Here is a 23670-nt window from a genome sequence, read left to right as displayed (position 1 = left end):
TGAGCTTGGGCAAGCCAGTGTAGCCGAGCAAATGACGGCGCAGGCTACTCTCTGACTTGACCAGGATGTCTTGCAGGATTGCAGCGGACTCTCGGCCAGTCACATCAATGGCGAAACGCAGCTGGTCCCCGGTGATGCTGCGAATGACTTCTGCCGCTCTCTTTTGGTCGAATCGATCTACGAGCATGTCGGCGCCATATTCAAGCAGCTTTTTGCCATTCTTGGCAATGTCTGCAACAGAGACGACGCGCAATCCCGCCATTTTGGCCAGTTGAAGCGCCATGACTCCAGTTGTGGAAGACCCTGTGACGAGTGAGCACTGTCCAACTTGTCAACACGAATGGTGACGAACCTCCCCAAATCACTACCCATTCTCCCTTTTGCGGTCTCTCGTGATGCGGCAAGCTGTCAAACACTTCGGTGTGAATATCTTCAGGGATCTTGCTGCGCTCTACAGCGCGCGCCAGAGCATGCAGATTTGGCCCATTTGGCACGTCGGCGATCAAGTTGCCAAAATCCAAACCAAAAGAAGACCCCAGCCCAATGGCAGCAGCAACGAATGCGACACCAAGCGCGGCTCCATGCTTGACGTTGTACCCCTTGGGGATCCGCGCAACGTTCGAATCAGTCGTCACCACATACTCTTGATAAGCCGCCTTGCGCACGTCTCGGTAATCCGTCGAAGGCCCAAAAACAACGTCCCCACTCTGAATGCGGCTCGACCTGCGAGGCGGCCGGACGACAATGCCAGCAAAATCCCTCCCGTTGACCCAGGGGTACGACGGCTGGCCGAAGCCGTAGTCTGGGCCCTTCCAATCGACAGGGTTGAGTCCAATGGCGAGGACCTGGATGAGGAGCTCGTCATCGCTCTTGAGTGGGGGAATGTCCTTGGCTCGCTCGAGAGAGTACTTTTGTCGCGGACCGTGGAGAACGAGGACATCTTGCTTTGGCGTGTCGAGGCGAAGGAATTCGTCGCCATTGGACGCTCCGTTGGTCTTTTCCGCGTGCCCATTGAGAGCGTGTCGAAGCCCATTTAACGAAGCCCAGCTGGCAGACTGCGAGCCGTTGGGAGTTGTCGGACCCGATCGCAACGACGCGAATGGCGTATCCGGCTTGTGGCCATTTGCAGCAGCAGCTCCATTCACGCCATTGGAACAACCGTTGGTGTGGTCGTTGACATTTTCTCTGCCGCACGCGGGATCCGGACGCAGTCCCAAGAACGGGCCGTTGGAGAGTTGGGAAGGCATGGCAAAAGACGCGAGTTTGAACAAGAGAATCAAGAGAAGACGACAGAGGAGAAAGACTGCCCTAAGTATGTACCAGATGATGACCAGCAAGACCAGAGGAGCAAGGAGTCGGAACATAATCCATGGCGATTGAGAGAAGGGGCTGCGTGGGTTATTCCGATAACTTTCTGCACCCCAAAAAACTCGCGAGCGAAGCCAACTAGGATGACGACAAGCTTGCGGAGCTTGCGAGCTCTGAAAGGCTCATCTTTAGGCTACGAGGTGATGATGGACCCTGATTTCCCGTCTCTCTTAGCTCATGAATCATCCCAGTCGAGAGTTTGGCCTGTTTTGCAACTGCCATTCCACCCCGCAGCCGATTTTCTGACAGCTGCTGGCTTTCAATTGGATCCGAGAGGCTTCGAACTGCTCGTTCACGTTTCATTACTATCCGCCGCCAGAAGCGCTACGCGTCAGGTTGCATCAAGGGCGGGCCATGGGCGGGATACCATCATCTTGCCCCGCGATGTCGTGATGGGATCGCCGCGGGGAACCAAAAGGTAAATGTGCAAACAAGCAAAGCGCCAATGGTGTTGGAAGTGGCACGGGCACGTGAATTTTTTGGCGTGATGGAACCCATCGACACTGATGGATATGGTGAGCACTGTTATCTGGAGCTGGCTGGAGGTTGTAGATCTCTTCTGTTTTGGTGAGTGTTCGGTTGCTTGATTTTCACGTGATGTGGACTAATTCGGTAGGGCTTGGAACAGGGACTTGTCGCTTGCAGCTCGCGTCTACTGGTGTCGAGGGCCCTTCAAGCAAAAATTGAAGGCATTGTTCACCTTGGCTGTAATGCTCTCGCATTGTCGTCATTTGAACGGAGCCAGAAATATCTCTCGGGACTTCACTTCTTTGTTTCCAGCTTGAGTCGTGTATCATGCCGGGACGTGCTCGCCAAGGCCGATGACAACACCCAGTTCATCGAACAAAGCCCGATTCCTTCTCTTCAACGACTGTGGTGTTGTTACTCTCATTGTCCTGAGTGTGGTTTTTTCCTCCTTCAAACAATGTCTTCCTGCAGACAAACGCGCAGCTGATTAAAAACACGAGCTTCTGCAGACATTCAAACCCCAGAAAAACCCATCCTCACAATCATCGAGAGGACAACTTATTCAACCAACATCAGCAAAATGGCGACCGACGGTATCAGGCCCGATTTGAAGGTGACCATTCCGCCTTCCAACGAGCTTCCTTGTGAATGCATGATGTGCACCATCTTGAAGGACCTCACCAAGGAAGAGCAAGGCAACCTTCCCTGTTTGCGACGCATTCCCACCCGCTATCTCGTTGAAAAGGGTATTGTGTCCAGGAGAGGTTTTGAACGCAAACCTCGATCCGAGTACCAGGAGCTTTCGCCGATTGAGCTTCCTGCTGAGCTTCCAGCTGAGCTTCTGGCGAAGCTTCCTGTCGAACTACCTGCAGAAGTACCCAGTCAGCTCCCTGCTGAGTCTTCTACCAAGGCGGTCGCCAAACTCCCCACTGACGTCCCGGTGGAGCTTCCCGCTGATCCTCCTGCCTCACAGCAAGAAGAGGAGCAGATTAATGGAATTCCCCTCAGTGTCGTTCTCGTACTGCGCCAGATCTACAAAGAAACCGAAGGCATCGTTTCTCCAGACGCTAGTCCAATTCAAGATGCAGACGAGCCTTCCACCGCTAGCACCGACACCCGTTCCGATTCCTCCCAAGAGCTACCCGAGCCTAGCATTCGCTTCAGCATCGACAAACTTATAGACGAGGGCAGGCCGCAGGCATGGCCCCATCCCGAATCGGTGCTCATGGTAAGTGATGTCGGAAATGTAGAGCGCAGGCCTACAGTCGTGTCGCCATCCATGGTGCAGCGTGCTGTGCCTCAGGCCGCGTCTGTTGGATTTTCTGAGTACATCGCCTGGTGTCCAAGGTTTGACACGTCGGCGTCTGTTGGTCCGTACAGTCCTGGCTATGGAGACTCCCCCCAGCCCCAATATCAGGCGTACAGTCCCGGTTGTGAAGATTACCCCCAGCCCCAATACCAGGCTTACAATCCCGATTATGAAGCCTTCTCCCCCCAGCCCAAATACCAGGCGTACCGTCATGGTTTGTAGGCTTGTCTGCGGAAGTGTAGATTAGTCGAGGTAAGTCATTCAAAAGGTTTTCACAGTCGAATTTGGTAAGTATTTTCCATATTCATAGCTCTCAATGTGATTTCCTCTGATCAGCTTGCTTCATTTTCCACTTTGTTTTGTCTTTCTTTACCGCTCAACGCTCTTTCCATTTGTCAAATTATCTCGAAACGGCCTTTTGAAAGAGTAACAAAGGAGCATGCCCTATGGGTCTAGCCTGTTTCATCACAACGCAACAAGCTCTTGGATCTCTAGAGGGGTCTCATAAATTAAAAGCAGCACGTCCTCTCATTCTTCAACTCAAAGCCAATACCTTCCAATTTTCATTCAAACACCAGAAACGCATTTTCCACGTCCGAATTTACAACAAGCCATGCCGCGACCAGAAATCACATACGTGGGTATGGTCGAAAATGCAGGAGGCGGCTGGAAAACCAGCTATCGCGTTCAAGTGCATCGGGAGGACAGTCTCTCCAATGCGGATTATAACGGGCCTTTCAGAGGCAGAAACGAATGCCTCCTGGGATTTCGCCTGGACGTCCGGAACGGAATGGCATACGGCTCAGAGCTTCCTTTGAACGACGACGGCCATCAATGCTTCATGCACAACCGACCGCCCAAAATCCGCATCTGGCGGGCGCTCCACTTCTACTCGCCAGAGAATCTTCCTGGGTTGAGCCCCTCCGTATTGACGGCCAATCCCGGCAACGCACTGCCACAATGGGCTCGCGATGAGTGCGAGATGCTCGAATTCGAGATGAGCTATTACGACCGAACCGGCACGCTGTCTAGTTCGGTGAGGCCGTTGGAGCTTTTTATACCGATCGGTGCAGCTGCTCCCGTCATGCTTTGGATCTATAAATTATTGCCGAACTTGGGAAGTAGGGGGGCTCCTGTGATTATCAACTGATAAACTGAGGGGAGGGAGAAACATACCGATGGGGTTTCGCGGGTGGGAGGAAATTCTGGGAGAGAGGATGGGTGCCTCTCTCGAAAATTGGCAATGGCCTTTGTCCAGACTACCCCAGAACGGCCAGATGGGTTGTATGTAGTGAACAAAGCCATCTTTTTTTATCACAGCACTACAAGCACTTGAAAGAAATCAAGGAAAACCACGATAAATACCAACTATTTGCAGCCAAAAGTCACTACCGTTCAGCCGCCAAACCTCGCCCTCAACCCACCATTATCTGTCCTCTCCTCTCGACCCAAAATGACGACCATCGCATACGAAGGCATGCACGACAACGACGGCGGCGGCTGGACAACGCGCTACAACGTCGAAGTCGACACGGACGACACGCTCCTCATAAACCCAGACCTCAACGGCCCATACGCAGGGCGCTACGAGCGCATCGTCAGCATGCTATTCCACAACCGCACCGCACGCACCTACGGCCAGATACCACGCTCAACGCGGCGCGCCGCGCACCGCAGCATCGTTTCGACGCGGCGGCCGCGCACGATCCGCATCTTTCGCGCCCGCGGCCCGTACCAGCGCAATTCGGGCGTGCCGCGGCACCTGGAGGTCTTGCCGTTCGCAGGCCTGCCGCAGTGGGCCCTGGATCTGTGTGAGGTTACTGAGCTGCGGATTAATTACTGGGGGCCGCATTCGCAGTTGAGAACGAGTTCGAGGCCGGTGGAGATTTGGGTTCCGTATCGAAGGAACATGATTGATCACGGTTTTTGGTTTTATTATGTTCCGGCTGATGGCACGTATGGGGCGGCGGCGAATGGCACGAATGGGCTGGGGGCGACGCGGGATGTGGGCGTGAACATTTTATGAGCGGTGGAGCAATGAGTAGTTCCGGGGTGAGGGATCTATTAGAGGGGTTGGGTCGCGCCTTTGTTTTCACGTAGAAGCGACGTTCTCCGGTGCAGGTACACGCACGGCATTACTCAAATTTGAAGTAGTGGTTGAAACTTAAGCGCTGTCGATGATATTTTCATCTCTATCCTTTATACCCAAAGACGCCGAAACCACAAAATATCTAACTACTCGAAATCACAACTCCACAAAGTCACCCAACAGATACTTGCCCTCCTTCTTATCACTCAAGTACTTGACAACTTTTTCCGTCATAACTGTCGTCTCAAAGCCAAACCACTTGTACGCCGCCTTGCCCGGCAAGCTCTTGCCAAACGTCTTGACGCAAAACGCCGCATCGGCGTAGCGCTCCCAGCCCAGCGGCGCGTACGGCTCAATTACCACGGACGGAATGCCCTGGTGGCGTCTGAGCGTGTCACGCTTGTACGCTACGTCCTGTCTTTCGAACAGGCGCTGGCAGGGGAAACTGACGACACGGGCACGGACACCGCGCTCGCGCAAAGCGGCGGCCACATCTACAGCGAAGCTAAGCTCAGCGCCGACACCGACGAGCGTGACGTCCGCGGCATCATCTTCCTCAATCACGTAGGCGCCCTTGGCGACGCCGTCGCGGCGCGTCTTGGGGGCCAGCTGCGGCACCGTGTGGCGCGAGGTGGACACGATTGTGGGCGTGTTTTTGGCCTCGATGGCGGCGATCCAGGCGCCGGCCGTCTCCTCGCTGTCGGCGGGGCGGATGTATAGCAGGTTGGGCATGGCGCGGTAGAGGGCAGCCAGCTCGATGGGCTGATGCGTGGGCCCGTCTTCGCCCATGCCGATGCTGTCGTGCGTTGCGGCATGGATGATTTGCAGGTGTTGCAGCGCGCCCATGCGCACAGCTGGCGCCGCGTACAGGTAGAAGATGAAAAAGGAGCTGGTGACGGGGATGATGGTGTTGGGTGCGAATGCTGCCAGTCCGTTGCTCACGGCAGCCATGACGTGCTCGCGGACACCGTAGTGGATGTACCGTCCGCGATATGTTCCGTTGATGCCGCAAGTCGTTTTACGGTCTGGGTGTTGGAAGTCTTCCTTGCCTTTCCAACTCATGTTGACGGATGGCGATAGATCTGCCGTGCCAACCATGAAGTTGTTGATCGCTTGTGCGATAGGGTTGAATACCAGGCCCGAAGATGCGCGCGTGGCCGTCAGCTTGTTCGGAAACTCTTTTGGGATGAGGTCTTTCCAGTGTTCCGGCAATTCGCCCTTGACGCGGGCCTTGAATTCAGCTGCAAGTTCTGGGTGAGCCTGGCTGTACTTGTCCACCAGCTCGTTCCATTCCTGGACAAGCTTCTGGCCGCGCGACGGGCACTCGGCAAAGAACTGCTTGACCTGGTCGGTAATGACAAAGTGCTCGTCTGGGTTGAAGCCGTAGGCTGCCTTCATGTTGGCTGTGTCGTCCTTGCCCAGCGCAGCTCCGTGTGCAACCGCAGTGCCAGCTACTGCACTGCCAACTCCAATGACTGTCCTGACATTGATAAAGGTGGGCTTTTCTGTGGACGCTTTTGACTTGTTCAGGGCATTCACGAGGCCCTCTACATCGAAGCACCCGTCGTGGATATCAATCACGTCCCAGCCGCACGCTATCATCTTGGCATTGACGTCCTCGCTGTTGGTCAGGTCCACTGAGCCATCGCAGGTGATTTGGTTGTTGTCGTAAATGACGGTCAGGTTGTTCAGTTTGAGGTGGCCTGCGAGCGAAATGGCTTCCAGGCCAACACCCTCCTGCAAACAAGCATCGCCAATCATGCACCACGTGTGATTCGACACGACATCGTAGCCGGGCCGGTTGTATGTTGCACCCAAGTGCTTTGATGCGATGGCCAAGCCGACAGCGTTCGCAATTCCTTGGCCGAGTGGACCCGTCGTGACTTCGATTCCCTCATGCTCAATCTCAGGGTGTCCCGGGGCAAACGAATCCTCGCGGGTCGAGTGGTACGATTTTAGCTGGTCCAAGGTCATGGCTTTGTATCCGGTAAGATGCAAGAAGCTGTATTGGAATAAACAGGTGTGTCCTGGAAGCCATTAGAATGCCGTCTTCAACTGCCACTATTCTCTCACCGTTTGAAAGCACAAATCGATCGCGGTTAAAATAGTCAGGCGTGTGCGGCGCGTAGCGCATGACGTATTTCCACAGCGCAATTCCAATCGCAGCCATGCCAATGGCACCTCCAGGATGCCCGCCATTGAATTGTTGACACAGGTCCGCAATCAATAATCTGAAGGCCTTGAGAACGTGGTCATGCTCCGGCGACAGCTTTGCGACGGAATTTTTTTCCACCTTGGCTTCTTCCAGGACGCAATCGACCAGAGTCTCTCCGTACGCTGTATGACCGTTGGTTGCGACGCCTGGAGCCATTTCGCAGATATTCAGAAGAAAAGGGAATGGAATGAAGGGTGGAAACAAAGAAGGGCGTAGGCGGAGGTGAAAAGTTGCCAGCTCAAAGCTTTAAGCCCCGAGTACGCAGAGCGGACCGTCTGCAGCGGCGCGTGTGTCCATTATCGCACGCGTCAGACGAGGGCCCAGCTCTCAGAATTTCCTCAACGAGCGCCGCATACAAAGGTCCCAGAGCCCCTCCATGACATTCAAGGGGAATTCGGCGGCTAACCTGCCCAAGGCGGCCAAGTGTGGGCAACGGATTACCGGATTAGGCAAGGAATGGATGGAGGTAAGAATTTCCTCATTGGGGGCCGACTACCCCACACCTTTTTTTTTTCTTGATCTGCGGAGCTCCGCGTTGGCCTGACGCTTGACTTGCTCCGCTGGAGATCTGCAGCTAGGAACGGCGAATAAACGACGGGCGCGTCTGGGGAGGCGCCGCTTTCTTTGCCTGGCCTCCGGGCCCGCCAGCTGTCATCCCCGAGTTCCACACCTCGTAGCGAATCTCCTCCTCGATATGCCATGGGTTCAGGTATGACGGATCTAGACCAAGTGACATCGGACGTGTTTTTTCAGGTGCCCCTCTTTCCTCTCCGTTAGACTATCTCCTTGGCCCCTTGCATGACCTTTTGGATGATCACACACACACAAGATGGCGCTTCCAACAGTGACAACGGACAGCGTTCTCCCAACCGACGGAAACACTATCACGCTTTCAGCAAACACTTCTGTGGTGGAAAAGGCGTCTGACCTCTCCCGCTATGGCAATCCTGCGCTGAAAGCCACGGCGGATCACCAAATCTCGCTGAACGAAGCGCCAATCGAAGAGCCAGGTCCAGGACAAGTCCTATTGCACGTCAAAGCGACTGGAATCTGCGGGTGCGTAGTTCCCACCTCGAAAAGAATCCAGCTGACGGTATGCCAGGTCCGACATTCACTTTTGGAAATCGGGACGCATTGGGTCGCTCGTCTTCGAAGGCGACTGCATCCTCGGCCACGAAGCCGCCGGCATCGTCCTCAAGTGCGGGCCAAACGTGCAGGATTTCAAGCCCGGCGACCGCGTCGCAGTGGAGCCCGGCGTCCCCTGCGATTCTTGCTTCCTCTGTCGCGCCGGGCGATACAACCTCTGCGAAGACGTCCAATTCGCTGGCGTCTATCCGTACAATGGCACGCTCCAACGGTTCAAGGTCCACCCGGCGCGCTGGCTGTACAAGTTGCCGCACAATATGAGCTTTGCAGAGGGCGCATTGCTCGAGCCCTTGTCCGTCGTCATGCACGGCATCGCGACGGCTCCACTGTCGCTCGGTCGTCCGGCGTTAATCTGTGGTGCTGGTCCAATCGGCCTGCTCGCTCTCGCTGCTGCGCGTGCCTCTGGCGCCAACCCTGTCATCATTACCGATCTCGAGCCAAAGCGGCTGGCGTTTGCGAAGGCGTACGTTCCCGCTTCCCAGACGTATCAGATTCGAAAGGACTTGGATGCCAGGCAGAATGCCGAAAGTATCCGACGTTTGTTTGGCGAGACCGAGTACGAGGCCCCCGATACCGTGTTGGAGTGTACGGGCGTAGAGAGCAGCATATGCACTGCAGCTTTTGCGGCAAGAAGAGGCGGAACCGTTTGTGTTATTGGTGTGGGCAGAGAGGTTATGAATAATCTGCCTTTTATGCATTTGAGTCTGGCTGAGGTGAGTACTGCCCAGTTTTTGTTTGGTAAATGCGTTACTTACGGAACAGATCAACTTGAAATTTATCAACCGCTACCGCGATACTTGGCCAGCCGGCATTTCAGCCGTCAGCGGCGGCGTCCTCAATGTCAAGCCTTTAATCTCGCACACGTTTCCACTGGAAAAAGCAAGAGATGCGTTGGAGTTGTGTTCTGACGTCAGTCAAGGAAGCATCAAGGTGCAAGTGGTGGACGAAGTGGACGTCCAAATTTGAGCGCAGCCTTCTTCGGCTTTGGCAACTGAGACGCCTGGATTGCTGCTGTTTTTGTGACTGGTTGTGTAGCATAATGCGAGGGTAATATCAATAAGACACTTGCCAGTTGCAAGTTCATGGTCGCGGGCACGTTGAATAAAGCGAACAGCGTACCTTTTTAAATTGCCATCCCTAACGCCATTTTCAGTCCTATCGTCGCCCCAAAAGAGTTTGCAAAACAACCATTAGTACAAGCACAAAAACCTTCTCGAGTTTCGTAGAATCGTGAAGCCCTCAAACGAGAAAACCGGTCTCAAAAGCTGACAAGCTCGGATCTAATTGGAAGGCGAGCCAGTCGCTCCAGTCACCGCCGAGAAAGTCTCCCTCCAGGGCCTCGAAGTTACTCCCGTTGCTTTTGAATGACTGGTCGGCCATGGTTGTGTCTTGGGGCACACTCGTCGTAGGGAAATTGAGGGGTCCGGAGGTGCTAACGCTTTGTTGCTGAGAAGGAGCGGGGTCAGCGCGGTCGACTGACTGGACTTTTTGCAGAAGCGTGGCCAGTGACTCGGCGTAGAGCGGTCCTGGATGCAAGTCGTCTACGGCTGTAGTGTTCATGATGTGGATGACCTCGTTTAGAAGGCCCACCATGTCGCTTCTGGGCTCGATACTCAAGCCAAGGACCTGGGCCGCATTAGTTTACTGGAGTATGAGGTGTGGCAATGTGTGAGCTACCTTCATTCCAAATACTGCCGAAGTGATGATGTGCTGAAGCAACGTCTCGCTCGCATTGCGGAAGAAGCCAATCCGGTTGAGCTCTACCGTAAGTTCTAGCACCCTGCGAGAACCAGTAGCAATCTGTCAAAGTTAGAATCCAAATGTTTCGGACGCTTTGTATTGTGACGTACGACTTTGACAAGTTCCATGTCCCTGCTCGCTTCGGGCAGGTTGACAGCTGCTGTCGTGTTTGCAGTCAAGGCCGTTCGTTGGTGCTCAGCACAATTCACTGGACCAGGCAGCGTAGCCGACCTCTCAAGTATGGCCTGGATTGCGATGAGGTGGAAATATGAACGGGAGTTGTGGTACATGATCTCAGATTGCAGTCTGAAAGGAACGGGTACTATTGGATTGGACTTGGTAAGTAAAATAGCAAAGCAAGAGTGCCAATTCACCCACTGTTTGGTATGTTTTGCCATCTGGTAAACCAGCTCTCGAGTGACTGGTCGAAATGCGCGATTATGTCGAAGTATCGCTTGTTCGAAATGAAGGCCTTGGTCTGCGACGGCGTAGAATACAGCGTGTTGGTCGCAAGGCGGGCAATCCTAGCGAGCTCGATGACGCAATCCAAGCTTTGATGCACGCCGCGGTCTCTTTCATCCAGATTGATGTGACTGTCAAAGGCTCGAGAGTCGAGCGAAGAAGAGAAAGGATGGTTGAGTGCCGAACTCCTGCCACATCGAAAGGCAGACTCGACTGTGTGGAGGATGAGGAACTTTCGAACACGCAAGAACCTTTCCGGTGTATCTTGGCTTTTGACAGGAAGGGAGTTCACTCCGTCAGGTCCTTCATCGAACAGGCCAATCTCTTGGGCGAGAGTCGATGCGACGCCGAGCAACATCCTTCAAATAAATCAGCAAGATACTAGACGCAATATCGATGTTCGCACCACGACATCTTGTTGGACTGCTTGCTCAACTTGGCAATAAGCGTGCCATGTAACCCCCTCTCAGACTTTTCGAAAAAGTGCTTTCCATGAGCTTGATTCTCGAAGTCGGTGGGAAGGGCTTGCTCGCTCAAATCAGAAAGAAGGTAGAGCGCTTCGAGATGCTGGTCGAATTAGAAAGTGGCGATAATGATCCAAGCGTTTCATACCCAAGTAGTGAGCAACAACAGGCTCTGAATGAACCCAAGTGTCCTCCCAACGACCGCGTCCGCTTCGAGACCCCAAATCACCCGAGACAGGGCCGTTTGGATGTGTCGAAAGAGGGAGTTGTGTGCAATGAGGCGACGAGAGAACGCCGAGTGTCCTGGTAAACTGCCGTATCGACAAGCAATGGCAATGATTGTACAGCATAGAATCGGCTCCTCTTGCAAGAGCGTCCAATGGTTGGCTGGATCCAGATAGTGATCGGAAAGAATTGGATAAAGGGGGTTCATGTGGTTGAAGTAGCTGGAAGACATTAATGGGTATATCTTTGAGCGGGTAAAGAGACACACTATTTGAGTAGATGGATACACTCTGTTGGGTTTAAAATCTTGTCTTTGCAAAGTCGAAAGTGCAGCCAGGTGTTGAAAGACTCTTCGTCCCAATGAGCTAAACATTCTTCGTGGTTTAGCTTCATCTGGCCCGCGGTTGAAGTTGCAAAATCACCTTGCCACTCTGGAGGGGTGCCGTGCATCGGCGGATGATGGTGGTCGGGACCACCCAAAGGAGGAGCAGCAGCACTCTCATAACGAGCGGCAGTGGATAGTAGATGCATGGCATCGACATTGTTCTTCAGCGGCGTATTCATGAGTTGATCTTTGAGTCCGTCTTGGGTCGATAGCTTAAGACCAGTATTTTCGACCGTTGAACCTGTATTAAACTGCCGGTCGTGACTGCCTGTCCGAGCACGCTCCGTAGAAGGCCAAGAACCTGTTGAGGGCGCAGTAGTAGCGGATAGTCCATGGGTTGCAGTGGCGCTGGCACCTGATGCGTTCAGTTCGTTTCAAGGATTGGCCGTTTGGGTGTGCAATATTACCGAGAGGCGTCTGGTCAGGCTCGCTAGAATTGGCGTGCTTCTTTGCCCCTTTGGACGAATACCGGCTCGGACCGAAAACACATTCTCTTCTTGCCCGTCTACACCGAGTACAAGGGGGTTGCTTTTCACAGTGTAAGCATCGCCTAGTGGCTGATCAAAGTGCGGGTGGGCGTAATCTTACCGGATCGTCACAACTACCCAGGTCACATCGACCCTTTTGCTTCTTGCAAGCCTCGCAAGCTTGGTAATTGCGCTTGTATCGCCTGCGTTTACTCATCTGTGAGTGGTCCGCCATGGCACAAGACGGTTCTTGGAGGTGGTTGAAGGAAGTTGAAGGCAGTCGACGGATACTGCCTGGAGCTGCTCGGATAGCGCCGGAAGAGAACACGTGAAACGGCGGACAGATTTTCCGTTTCGGATCAGGCTACATCTGCATTAGTCCGTCGGGGCCGTTTGGTCCGCTTGTTGCACTGTAAAGTCATGCATCATGCTTTTCGGAATAATGTGTAGATCGTCGAGGATGGAGAAAAACGCGTCCTGACGGAAAATATCGCAGCTGCGGGACTCGAAATAATTTCGAGAATTGGAAGGCGAGTCGAGTAGTGTGCTAGTTGAACAGTGAGTAGGAAAATCGAGGGGGAGGCCCCCGCATTACCCCTGGTAACTCATGCCTTGATGCCTGAGATATCACATGTGCTCCCGTCGGAACAACAGCGGGCCGGACGCTCATTGGCTTTTACCTTCCGACGTTCATCCGACGTGCAGTGCTTGAGTTCGGGGGCCTTAAAGTCGTGATATAATCCGGCCTAGATTCCGATTTGCTGGGCTGTGAATCAATTCATTGTTGCTTCTTGATTCATTATCTACTCCATAAGACTATGCGCAGTAATCCATCCTCCGATTTATGTCGTCGTTGTGAAACCACGCTACCCGTCGAGCCAGTCTACTGAGACGCCACCGAGTCTCCAGCGCCACCAGCAAAGATGCGAAGCGGCTTCTTCTCCAAGTAGTATCCAGGATCGTTGAACCTCAGGCCCTTGTCCAGCGATGAAATGGCGTCGATCTCGGCTTGCGACAAGTCAAAGTCAACAACCTGCAAGTTCTGCTTGAGACGGTCGGGGTTGTTGGACTTGGGAATAACAGCAATGCCACGCTGAATGGCCCAGCGCAGGAGTGCTTGGGCTGGTGTGACCTTGTGGGCTTCGGCGACCTTCTTGACGGTGCTGTGGTCGAAAAGCAGCGGCGCGTCCTCGGCGCGCTTGGACTTGAGCTCCAAGAAGCTCTGGGGGCCGAAGCTGGAGTAGGCCGTTACAACAACGCCGTTTTCTTGGGCCAACTTGATAAGCTCGGGCTGCACAAGGTAGGGGTGGTGCTCGATTTGGAGGGAGGAAAGAGGGTGACGGTTGTATGTCAGGAGGTCGTAGATGCTTTGGGCCTGGAAGTTGCTGACACCGATACTCTTGGCGACGCCCTCGTCGACGAGCTGCTCGAGAGCCTCCCACGTCTCGCGAATGGGAACACGCTCAGTCTCAATAGTGCCCGCATCGTCCATCCACCAAGCCTATGCTTGTCAGCCTGGAACACCAGAGTGCCAAAGTCGTCTTACAGGATACTGTCTGATGGAAGGATCGATGTACTTGAGGGCGACGGGCTGCGTGGTGGTCAGCTTCAAGCATTGGAGCAACGGGTTGGGGAGCAGTACGAAGTGGATGAGGTAGAGGTCAATGTATCCGAGACCCCACTGCTCATTTTGCCATTTGGCCATTTTGAGGGCAATGTCCTTTTGGTGGTAGTTATTCCACAGCTTGGTGGTGATGAAGATATCTTCTCTCTTTACAAGGCCGTCTTTGATGGCACGCTTGATACCCTCACCGGCCTCTTTTTCATTCTGGTAGTCGTAAGCACCGTCGAAGAGCCTGTAGCCATCTTTGATTGCCTGAAGAGGTCAGCAGCGGTCGTGAAAAGTTTCGGGAGTCTCACGTTGTAGACGGTGTCGGCGGCGGTTTCTTTGGGAACCTTCCAAAGACCGAAGCCGACCAGCGGCATCTGGTGGCCAGAGGCCAACTTGACGTAATCCTTGGCAGCCATTGTTGTTTCAATAGAGTTTGTAGAGGTTGAGGAACTGATTGAAGATGGGAGGACTGAAACTTAGGGATTGTTTGCAAACAAAAGAGCTGGAGCGGACGCTGACGGGTAAATAGGCAGAATGCCGCCTGGATAATAGACCCCACGCCCCACCATCTATCATCGCGTCAATCGAGTCGAGCAGGTGAGCTTACGCTTGGGCCAAGCGGGGTCGATCGGTCGACGCGGAGCTTTTACCTCTTCCCTCTTTGGCAAACCGAAGGATTGGACATCTGTAGCGCTCTTCTTGAACAAAACGATGCACCGTGATGGACACGCCAAGTTTTTGGAACGGGGCTCGTCTCCAGGGTTTGTTGCAGGAGATGCTGTGGCGCCACCACCCTTTTTTCATCGAATCCCCATTGACAATCGTTGTCGTAAGGTCATCAGTGGCGCTGATGCGGCTTGAACAAGTGCCTTGATGGTGCCAGCACTTACAATTCGTCGCCGTCATGTTCCATCGGAGGTCATTGGCTGGAAGTTTCCGGTCGGTCGACTCACAGGAGCCAGAGTTGCTGGAAGAAAGAAAAGGACATGTCAAACGCCAATGCAACAACTCAAAGTGACGTCACAGGGACGGACATGATCTCCCAAACGAGAGCGGAACATTCCAGCGCCTGTGTTTACTGCTTCGAACGAGCCATGCCCGTGCGCTTCTGCCAGCTGCCTTGACACCTATCGCCCCGAGAACACGAAGACGACGTGCCGAGGACGGTTTAACAAGCGGATCCGACTTTCGGCTCGTGAGAACTTGACCCGGAACCATCAAGGAGTGCGACGATGAAGGCTGGGTATCTTGCAGCCAGCCCGCGACGATTCCCTCTCGGGTTTGGCAATCCTGTCCGTTTGCTCCCTTTGACTCGGCCAGTATGGCAAGTTTTCGCGAAGAACTTCGGTGGTGTAGTGTGGCGAGAGCGCGACGGGACTACTACGCAAGGCGACGACGGGCGTTGAAGAAGCTCTGCCCTGGTGAGTTTATATTGGTTGAAATGTGGCTTTTCCAGGTCCCAAGACGACTTAAGACCAAGAAAGACAAGCTCTCAGGCGAACAGGCCAAGACACGCTTGTCTGCTCATCACGGAGATCTTCCGCTGGAGTCGATCCTCCGCATGTCAGACCAGCGAGTAGTTTGTGGCTACTCTTAGCCCGCGGCTCGTTGGTTGAATTGCTGGCCCAGGGACGACTCGAAGAAGATGGAAAGCGGGAGGAACAAGTTTGCCAGTCCCCAAGATGATGGCAGTCAAGTCCAGCGCTGTTGCGCGTTATTCGTTTCTTTTGCACGTCAATGGAACAGCCAAATCCTTTCTGCTGGTATGTCATCACGGATGGGGTGCGTATTCATTTCATTAAAATTAAGCGGAGTAACTGATGCTCGGGCTCAACAGATACTAATTCTATCCGCCAATCATCTACAAGCTCGACTTGTCTATCTCCCAACCACTGCACAACATGCCGCGGCGAAGATGAGGATCCTTGAGATGTGAGGTCCAGAATCGGGCCGGCAAAATGAGCGCTTCCCGGTGCGTCATATTATGATTCGCAAAATCTCCCTGGGCGCGTCATGTTATGTGGTTCGTATCATGTTCGACTGTTGAATGAGCGCCTCGGTGCGTCACAAATCACGAGGTGTGTATGGCTGTAAGCTGTTGGTGCGACACGTTGCTACCAAATGTAAAGAGACGATCCCGACCGCGTGGACGTAGTCTATAGGACTGTGAGCATTTCTCCTCGTAGACGTGCCCGAAATCTGTTTGCGCCGACAGGGGACTGCGACAGTGCGACTTACGGACAACAGGCTTCTCGAATCGGCATCGTCGGCCGGAGGAATTTCTACTTGATCCAGCGCCTCGACAGATTTGAAGTTCCGAAAGAGGTGAAAGGAGCGAGAGAATCTGCGTGTGGAGTCTGTGGACTTGTTCCAGCTCCTGAAAAAGGTCGAGAGGCGAATGCCGTTGCTGGGGACCCGCCGCCTTGTTTGCGGCACACCGTCACCGGTCCTCTCATTCTTTTGACGTCTCTTTTGGAGCGGCATAACGCGTAATTGTCGATTAGCAGCGCGCCTACTATCCGCCTTGGTGACGACGAGGGTCAGTTTGGTACATGTGCGGCCATCCCAGTGGCAAGTCGCCCTTTATCATGGCACCAGCTATTCAGCTCCCAGCCAAAAGCCGCTTGCTTCTGCTCCCACCCGTTCTATTTTGTAATCTGTGGAGTTGATCACGGGGAGCGTGAATGTCTAGTGTTTCAAGGCTTTTTCCCTTGGCAGCCTAGCTGAGGATATTCTCTAAGACGTATCTTTTGGTATTGGAGATTTTGAAGAACAGCGGCCGACGACAAGCTGCATGCGCAACCTGCAGGCCTAGAACAACCTCCTATTCATCTGCATCTCCAGCCCCATCATGGGATCACGGCGGTCGCTACTCCATGTCCGCCCCACCTTAGTCAGCCTCCGTACACAGCACATTCGAAGGACCGAGTCCAGGCCACCCAGGCGTTCACGACACCCAAGGACAAGTGCCCGAAATTGGCAGTCCAGTTTTTCGTCGACCACAGCGTAAGAAAGAAAAAAACTGCGCGGCTCTGCGGTTCCAGGCGCTGCCCCGTCTCCCCAAGCACCCCTGACGGCTTGAAACTTCAATCAACTGCGCGGCCCCACCCGGCGGTGATCCTGAGGCTTTTCATCCGCTCGATTCGTCGTTGGCTGAGCCCGCGCGCGTCGCACAGCCAAATCATATCGCGGTCCGCAACTCCACAATGGCACCACGATGCATAGATTGAACCCGCCGGATGGCGTTTCACGTCAAGCCACCCGCCGGTCGCCTTGGCGGGCGCCGCTGCGCAGGGGCGTCACCAGTCTCAAAATGCTGGAAACGGACGATGGGTCGATGGTCTGGCCTTCGAGTCCAGATATAAGAGGGAAGAGCCGCTAGTTAGAGAGTCTTGTCAACCAGCCACTACAATCACTACAGTCCTCTCCGCTCGCTCCGTCGCTACTACCGCTCTTTTTTGATACCCGAAAAGTCTTGCAAAATGGTCTCCTTCAAGATCCTCTCCGCTCTCGCCCTCGTTGGCCTCGCCACGGCCACTCTCGAGCCTTGCACCAGCAACACCAAGGGCAAGAAGCCCAGCGTCGACCTCTCCAAGGCTTCTAAGTCCTCGGACGATATCCAGGCTGCTGAGTGCTCCCACAACACCCGTGTCTCCGGTGATCAGACCTTCGCCATCTTCATCACCGACCACTCCAAGGACGAGAACCACGGTGCCCCTTACGGGTGAGCTTGCAATTGATCCCAATTTCAAAGGTACTAGCTTACAAAAGTCGAGAACGTGTTACGCGTTCGAAACTCCAGCTGGTTCAAACTCTTCAATGGTTACCGATGCTGATGCGTGGACTTTCTGGTGGAGGTTCGACTGTCCAATTTCCTACATGTCATAGAATTTCATGAGCTGACTTCCATACAGCAACCAGGGTTCCTCCTCGGGTGTTGGCACTGGCTGCATTAAGGATCCCGAAGACGGAACCTGCGGATGCGAAAATAGCGACGGTGACTTTATCAAAGGGGGAACTGACTGCTCTTAAACGAAGAGTTGCGGATGCTCAAGGATTAGGGGTTGGTGTTTAGGAAGCGGGAAACCCTAAACACCCTAATCCAAAGACCCCCTCCAACTCAAGCGACTTGTAGCTTCTCGGGAAACCCGGCAGGAACATTAGCTGTCGAACGCAGTCTGATTGGAAATGTACGACCTTTTGGCTTTCGAGATGCATCCATACATGGCCTGGCGCCGGAGGACGGAACACATGGACGGTTTTGAGCTTGAATTTGGACATTGTAGAATTACGAAGTGATGAACAGCTGGTCTTGTGCTTCAAACTCTTCTTGCCCAACGTGATTAGAATGGGTGGAGATGCTTAGGAGTTGAAGGGTTGATGAGGCCTAGAGTAAGTTTCGCGTTGACCAAACAGCGTTGTTGCCTGATTAGGCTAGCGCATTCAGTAGGCCGATGCTTATTTTCAGGTCAACCTATCAATACCAGCACTGCACGGAGGAAATGGAAGAGTGCATTGCTCACGGTCTTGTAGAGATCGCATTGATTCTTGCAGATGAGCTGCAATTTTAACGCTGGTAAGTGTTATTTTCGCAACTTGCCAAAATCCCCCTCCACCATTTAGAGCTGACTCGGTACACTACAAGCCATAGACAAGCGTTGTTGCAATCGCGAGATCCTTCAAAATCCTGGGTGGTGATCATCCAGACATCAGAGATGGTTCTGCAGGGCGCAGCCGTGATGCTTGCGAGTGACGACTGCTTTTGTTTGCGCCCGCTTGCTGCAACCATTCCCCTTTGGATCGCTGCCTCCTCAGTCGCTGAATGACGCAGCCAGTCGGCGGCGCACTCCCAGCAACAACACAAAATCCGAGTCCAGCCGCTATATTCATGACGAAACATCTCAACCTTCCCTCGATACAACAAGCGGCTGAACTCGTAAGGCCCATTGCTTGCCAATCTGTTTCTACTTGCTCATTGATTGCGCTTCAGAAATTGCCCATCATAGTCAACTATTTGGCCAAGCACCCTACCGATAGCGTCATGGAAGGCGATGGTAAGATATTTGCTCTCGAAACTTCGAGAAATCTGCTGAAGATTCTAGGTCACGCTCAATCTGCCCACGGCGGTAAAGCCAAGGGCGCTGCCTTGAGCGGCATTCCCGTTGGTAAGCTGCCTGCCCCTAGATCACGACTGTTCCGCTTGCTAACAAAGTCTAGAGCGCCCAAATTTCAATCCGCATGCCACCAATGCGCCTGCCTTTCGCGAGCCTGAGATCCCTTCGACGAACGACACCGTCACCGACGGACCCCACCAGCCCTTTTTCCAGCTCATCCAGTACCCCGAGATGAACAAGACAGTCGGAAAGTTCAACCAGCACACCATCAACATCACCGAGGGTGACTCCTTCGGCACCGTTCCTAGGCCCGTCATCAACACTGCTGACCCCTTGTGGGGCTGTGTCGTCAGCAACGCCGTCTTCAAGGCCTTCCACCAGGGCAGGCCGATCAAGGACATCATCAAGAGCGGCGCTAGAGCTGCTGATATGGTGAATGAGATGATCCGTGATGGAGAGTCTCCGCCAGAGGAGGGCGACTTTCCTGAGGCATGATCGGCCTCGAAATCTGTCGCTCTTGTTTGAGCGCACAGACTGACAGAGGAAGCTCCCCAAGGTGGTTCGATGATTGTGGAGTGGATTTCAAAGATTATTGCACTAGTAGTGAGATACGTGGGAAATTGAATAGAATCAATGGATCTCTTCTCTGACTCTGACAGTCTGTTTTGCTTGTGTCGTGACTTTCCACGTCAAGCTTGCATTAGGCGTGCCGATTAAGACTCTCAATGACAACATATGATCTTGCTGGATAAAGAACCAAGACTGGTGCTAAAAGCTTCTCGTCTCTAGTCTAGCTACCGTAGCAGCACCGAGCGCATCATTGCAGAATTGAGCCGAATCCCATAGTCATTCCCGGAAAAAGCCAGTCTGAAGCAAAACAGAAGCAAAAAAGAGAAAGACAAGGAAGCGCATGAAGGCAATATACGTGAGAGTGAAGACAACCTCTGTACTGGCTCATCGCACGCGAAGAGCGTGATTTGATGCAACCAGTGCCTACAAAGCGCCTGAGCATCGTCCTCCTTTTTTGGAACCAAGAACCGAAGGTGATATGCATTGGAAACTTCTGAGTCGCAAGAACTTTTGGGTGCCTCAAGGGAGGAGGTAATCGTAAGAAATGCAAAAAAACATGAGTCGTTGACAACTCAATTTTTGGCAGGTTTTCCCGCCGGAGAGGTGCTCATTAGAGCTTTCCGTCGCTGATTGCGCTACCTTTGAAGTTCCCTGTCGTCAATTTCTTCCGGGGCATTTCCGTGGTTGACAGTCTTGGGGCGCCATCGGAGTGTCATATGTGTAGCACTGCTTTCCATGTCGCTCTGCTCCTGGTCGGATGGAGCCACGCTTCCAGAATTTAAATGACCCAGATACCAGTGGATGTTTCAGACGTGTGGATGCAGGTCACCGTCAAGACCGATGCCAATCCGTTAGGGCAGAGTTAGAGGGATGCCGTTGTACCCCAGAAAGTAGTTGTTTGGTCCAGGCAAGGGCATCAAGGTGTACTCAAGGATGCATGAGTTCGGGTATTTTTCGAATGCGTCTCGGATCTTTTTCCAACTGTCTACTCCATGGGGGCTGTAGATTTGGAATTCATCGTCGTCTTCCCGATCAATGTCCGTGAAAAGGTGAACGTGGAAGAACTGAACTCTCAGAGAAAGAAAGTCAAGCTGACTGCGAACCTGATCCAGGAATGAATCTCTCCTGTCAAACACATTGGATGTCGTGCGAAAAAGCGAACGCAGCCAGGTAGAACAATCAACCCAACTCTTGCTTAGCATTAGACTATAGCATCCACCATTTGTGGAGACTTTTTGGGCATCTGGGAATTTGGAGGCCAGCACAGTATTCCTTCTATGTCTACTCAGATAGATCTTCTGTTGATCTCGATCCCCGCTGACGTGTTTCATCTCCATTCTACTAGCGGCCAGTAAATTGGTAGCGAGTCGTTGCCACGGGGATCACTTTTCTCGCTACAAAGCCTGACTTGCCCCGTCCGCGTGGAAGCAAGCATGACATACGCGATATCCGGTGATCTCTCTGACAGTGAGGGTGGAGCAGAGAGTTTGGACGCTGTTAACGACAATGACGTTTGGATAGCAAGCGGGGAAGCTTCCATAAACGCATGGATCTCTGAGAGAAGAAATTGATGCAACGTTTGAACTGCACCATTGTGAGGTCTTCGTTGACGATTCGATTGACCTCGAACAAGTTGGGATTATAGGGTATAAGGCCATTCCATCGTTCCTGGAACGGGGCGGCAAACGCCTTCGCGAGCCATCGAAACGCTAGTCTGCGGTCAAAAACATTACATATGACCGAAGCAACGTGGCCACAGACAAAAGTTGCCCGGCTATGTCTTCAAATTTTTCAAACGGTAAGCCCCTGGCAATCAGCTCCTCAATCGTCCTGCTAAATTTTTGAACCGAAAGTGGTCGACGGGCTTCAGGACAGAGGCATGCATCGCCAAAGACTCTGGTTCGATTGTTACGGGACATTTGGCAAGGTCATGCAACCTTGTCTGGACGCGTAAATAAAGGCTAAAAACGCCGTTAGTAACCAAAACTAATCGGAAATGAGCCGATTCGTAGTTTCGTACATGGAGCATTCTCTGAATTGTCCAACCCCGGGTTGGCGGACAATTTCAGGAAGTTGGTACCACTTCCGCTGTGGAATAGCCTGGACTATTGCCGTGCGCATCATCCTGAATCCATCTCTTGTCCAAATATCGCTTGGAAGTTGAGTTTTAGAGAGCCATTTGAAGCAACTTAACAGAGTGAATTTGCAACACGGTACGCTTCTTGAAGGCTGAAATTTGTGCGATCAAAATGAGAATCGAGCATAGCTTTTTCATGATGAGAGCGTTCCCTTGGAACATTCACGATTGTAATACTCCAGATTTCATGGCTTGCTGGCCGCCACCTGTCCCTCTTCTTGTCGCACTTGAGCTCAATGACAATGTGGCGTCCTCCTCTTCTTGCCACTGAAAGCTCCGGATTCGGGTAGAAATGCGAGTCGTCCCCGACAAAACCAGGCCCTGGAATTGCTTTGGACATTGTGGTTGGATGCACTGCGATTTCATTCGCAATTGGGCGGACCCTCAGGAAAAAGTTGGTAGTTGACATTTGATCAGGATCACGTTCACCTCAAATGTGTCAACAAGCAAAGCGAATTTGATGATCGGTACATGATTACCCGCGTCTAAGGTCTTGGTCATCTTTTCTGAGCGTTCTTCTCCACTGCAGGTCGCTCGTTGCGAAGAACCTTGAACTGTTAGCTGAGGTTTCATAGATTCCGGTCAAGAATGGCATACCATTTCCTCCAATAGGCCATTGCAAAATGTTGCTGTGGCAATGTTTACAAACACAGCATACAAGGTCGTCCGGCCTCTGCATCGAATATCACAGTGTCAGCACGTTGCACAGAGGGCAAAAGTGCAAATTGCGCGTTCTGTCTTTTTGCAAACAGTTGCAGAGCATCATTGGCGGCGAACCATGCGCTATTTGTCTGTCTGTGACACGAATGTCTGTGGCACGAATGCCGGCGAAGATAACGTCTCTCATCGACCTGTCCTCTTCCAGGGCACTGCGGACTCCGTCACCGACAAGACACCACCGTGGCCAAGCCGAAATGCTGACAATGCGTCTCGGGAGCTCCTCGTAATGTTCAGTCTTCTCACCAAGGAGGCCACTGATGACTGCCATGTTGAATGTTCCAAGTGTCAACCCACCCATCGCACTGCTTTTGTGGCAAAGAAGTGGTTGTATTTCATCTTTCCATCTCCGAGAGACGTTTGTGTTCGTAAAGGGTGCCGTAAGTTCCTCTAGAGACGCGCTGGCAGTTGAAAAGTTATCAAAGAGTCGGCCGTGTACCTTTCAGGCACCGTAGAAACAAGCTGAAATGGCTTGATGGTGTTTAACACGCGCAGAGGTTGGACTCCAGCCGGAACCATAGATTCCATGGATTGGTATCGGGGCAGGACAGCGCCTTTGGCCAACATGGGGACTGGTGCAACGAGGTCCATCGCCTCTGGTGCTGCATTTATCGTGAACTCCACGTTCCCAGCATTCATAGTCTCTATGGGGATGGAAATTCTAGAATCTTTGTCAATGCAAAGCTTCAACATAAAGGACCAGAAAGCTCGTACTCGTAGCGCTCCTGCGAACAATTTCTTGCCGTTCCTAACACCGCTGCCGAGAGCTCCAACCGGAAGCGATTGTACCGATAGAAATCTCTCAAACTTGCGAGCAATAGGAACTGATAGTCGCAGGATCCTGTCCTCTATGTCTTTACGATAATGCGAGACCATCTGTCAGCAAGTTTGCACAAGCTAGATGCAATAAGCCGGGCTGCCTCTCGCAAGGGGCAACGGCTCTTGTTGATGTTAAATTTAAACGCCTCCTCTTCACTATTTGGCCGCATTTCGCATGTATTTGCGATCATGATCATCCAAGTTGGTCGGTCAGCGCCAGTCTTCGCGACAATAAATGTCCAACCTCTGAACCAGGGTTTGGAAAGTGCGCGCGTCGCTGATCCACTGCTGCGCTCGCGATGGTGAACTCTTGGGTTGTTGATCATGACCAAAAAACAAAAAGAGCTGGGAATGATGAAAGAG

At 52.8% G+C, this 23670-nt stretch overlaps 8 protein-coding genes across 8 annotated transcripts; 5 read left to right on the top strand and 3 right to left on the bottom strand.

Annotated features, from left to right (window-relative positions):
- Nucleotides 1–2416: 2416 nt before the first annotated feature.
- IWZ02DRAFT_489615 (uncharacterized protein) lies at nucleotides 2417–3367 on the top strand (the record flags this gene model as incomplete). The annotated part of the gene is made up of 1 exon (XM_066769592.1): nucleotides 2417–3367. One exon carries the CDS (start codon nucleotides 2417–2419, stop codon nucleotides 3365–3367), a length of 951 nt encoding a protein of 316 aa, XP_066623801.1.
- Nucleotides 3368–3758: 391 nt separating this feature from the next.
- IWZ02DRAFT_489614 (uncharacterized protein) lies at nucleotides 3759–5171 on the top strand (the record flags this gene model as incomplete). The annotated part of the gene is made up of 2 exons (XM_066769591.1): nucleotides 3759–4181; nucleotides 4524–5171. 2 exons carry the CDS (start codon nucleotides 3759–3761, stop codon nucleotides 5169–5171), a joined length of 1071 nt encoding a protein of 356 aa, XP_066623800.1.
- Nucleotides 5172–5248: 77 nt separating this feature from the next.
- Nucleotides 5249–7745, bottom strand: IWZ02DRAFT_230797 (Transketolase, thiamine diphosphate binding domain-containing protein). The gene is made up of 2 exons (XM_066762943.1): nucleotides 7308–7745; nucleotides 5249–7261 (listed from the first exon to the last, which is right to left on the bottom strand). The coding sequence occupies exons 1-2, from the start codon at nucleotides 7603–7605 to the stop codon at nucleotides 5391–5393; spliced, it is 2169 nt and encodes a 722-aa protein (XP_066623799.1). The 5' UTR covers nucleotides 7606–7745; the 3' UTR covers nucleotides 5249–5390.
- A 391-nt stretch (nucleotides 7746–8136) lies between these two features.
- IWZ02DRAFT_230660 (chaperonin 10-like protein) lies at nucleotides 8137–9698 on the top strand. Its single transcript, XM_066762942.1, has 3 exons — nucleotides 8137–8505; nucleotides 8552–9308; nucleotides 9358–9698. The coding sequence occupies exons 1-3, from the start codon at nucleotides 8279–8281 to the stop codon at nucleotides 9559–9561; spliced, it is 1188 nt and encodes a 395-aa protein (XP_066623798.1). The 5' UTR covers nucleotides 8137–8278; the 3' UTR covers nucleotides 9562–9698.
- Nucleotides 9699–9733: 35 nt separating this feature from the next.
- Nucleotides 9734–12863, bottom strand: IWZ02DRAFT_230630 (uncharacterized protein). The gene is made up of 10 exons (XM_066762941.1): nucleotides 12460–12863; nucleotides 12279–12399; nucleotides 11909–12226; nucleotides 11755–11851; nucleotides 11410–11707; nucleotides 11204–11364; nucleotides 10714–11156; nucleotides 10446–10657; nucleotides 10273–10395; nucleotides 9734–10221 (listed from the first exon to the last, which is right to left on the bottom strand). The coding sequence occupies exons 1-10, from the start codon at nucleotides 12571–12573 to the stop codon at nucleotides 9835–9837; spliced, it is 2274 nt and encodes a 757-aa protein (XP_066623797.1). The 5' UTR covers nucleotides 12574–12863; the 3' UTR covers nucleotides 9734–9834.
- A 232-nt stretch (nucleotides 12864–13095) lies between these two features.
- On the bottom strand, nucleotides 13096–14457 carry IWZ02DRAFT_448644 (NADP-dependent oxidoreductase domain-containing protein). The gene is made up of 4 exons (XM_066767345.1): nucleotides 14259–14457; nucleotides 13981–14214; nucleotides 13885–13929; nucleotides 13096–13839 (listed from the first exon to the last, which is right to left on the bottom strand). Exons 1-4 carry the CDS (start codon nucleotides 14364–14366, stop codon nucleotides 13222–13224), a joined length of 1005 nt encoding a protein of 334 aa, XP_066623796.1. The 5' UTR covers nucleotides 14367–14457; the 3' UTR covers nucleotides 13096–13221.
- Nucleotides 14458–17196: 2739 nt separating this feature from the next.
- Nucleotides 17197–18156, top strand: IWZ02DRAFT_230505 (uncharacterized protein). Its single transcript, XM_066762940.1, has 3 exons — nucleotides 17197–17674; nucleotides 17727–17807; nucleotides 17865–18156. The coding sequence occupies exons 1-3, from the start codon at nucleotides 17433–17435 to the stop codon at nucleotides 17980–17982; spliced, it is 441 nt and encodes a 146-aa protein (XP_066623795.1). The 5' UTR covers nucleotides 17197–17432; the 3' UTR covers nucleotides 17983–18156.
- Nucleotides 18157–18825: 669 nt separating this feature from the next.
- On the top strand, nucleotides 18826–19715 carry IWZ02DRAFT_481031 (uncharacterized protein). Its single transcript, XM_066769118.1, has 3 exons — nucleotides 18826–19004; nucleotides 19053–19115; nucleotides 19168–19715. Exons 1-3 carry the CDS (start codon nucleotides 18839–18841, stop codon nucleotides 19557–19559), a joined length of 621 nt encoding a protein of 206 aa, XP_066623794.1. The 5' UTR covers nucleotides 18826–18838; the 3' UTR covers nucleotides 19560–19715.
- Nucleotides 19716–23670: the final 3955 nt, after the last annotated feature.

The sequence above is a fragment of the Phyllosticta citriasiana genome (assembly GCF_038021145.1).
Source record: "Phyllosticta citriasiana strain CBS 120426 chromosome Unknown IWZ02scaffold_5, whole genome shotgun sequence".
NCBI classification, from domain to species: Eukaryota; Fungi; Ascomycota; class Dothideomycetes; order Botryosphaeriales; family Phyllostictaceae; genus Phyllosticta; species Phyllosticta citriasiana.
The sequence above is the reverse complement of the archived record's forward strand: the minus strand, read 5'-3'. Positions and strand labels throughout refer to the sequence as shown.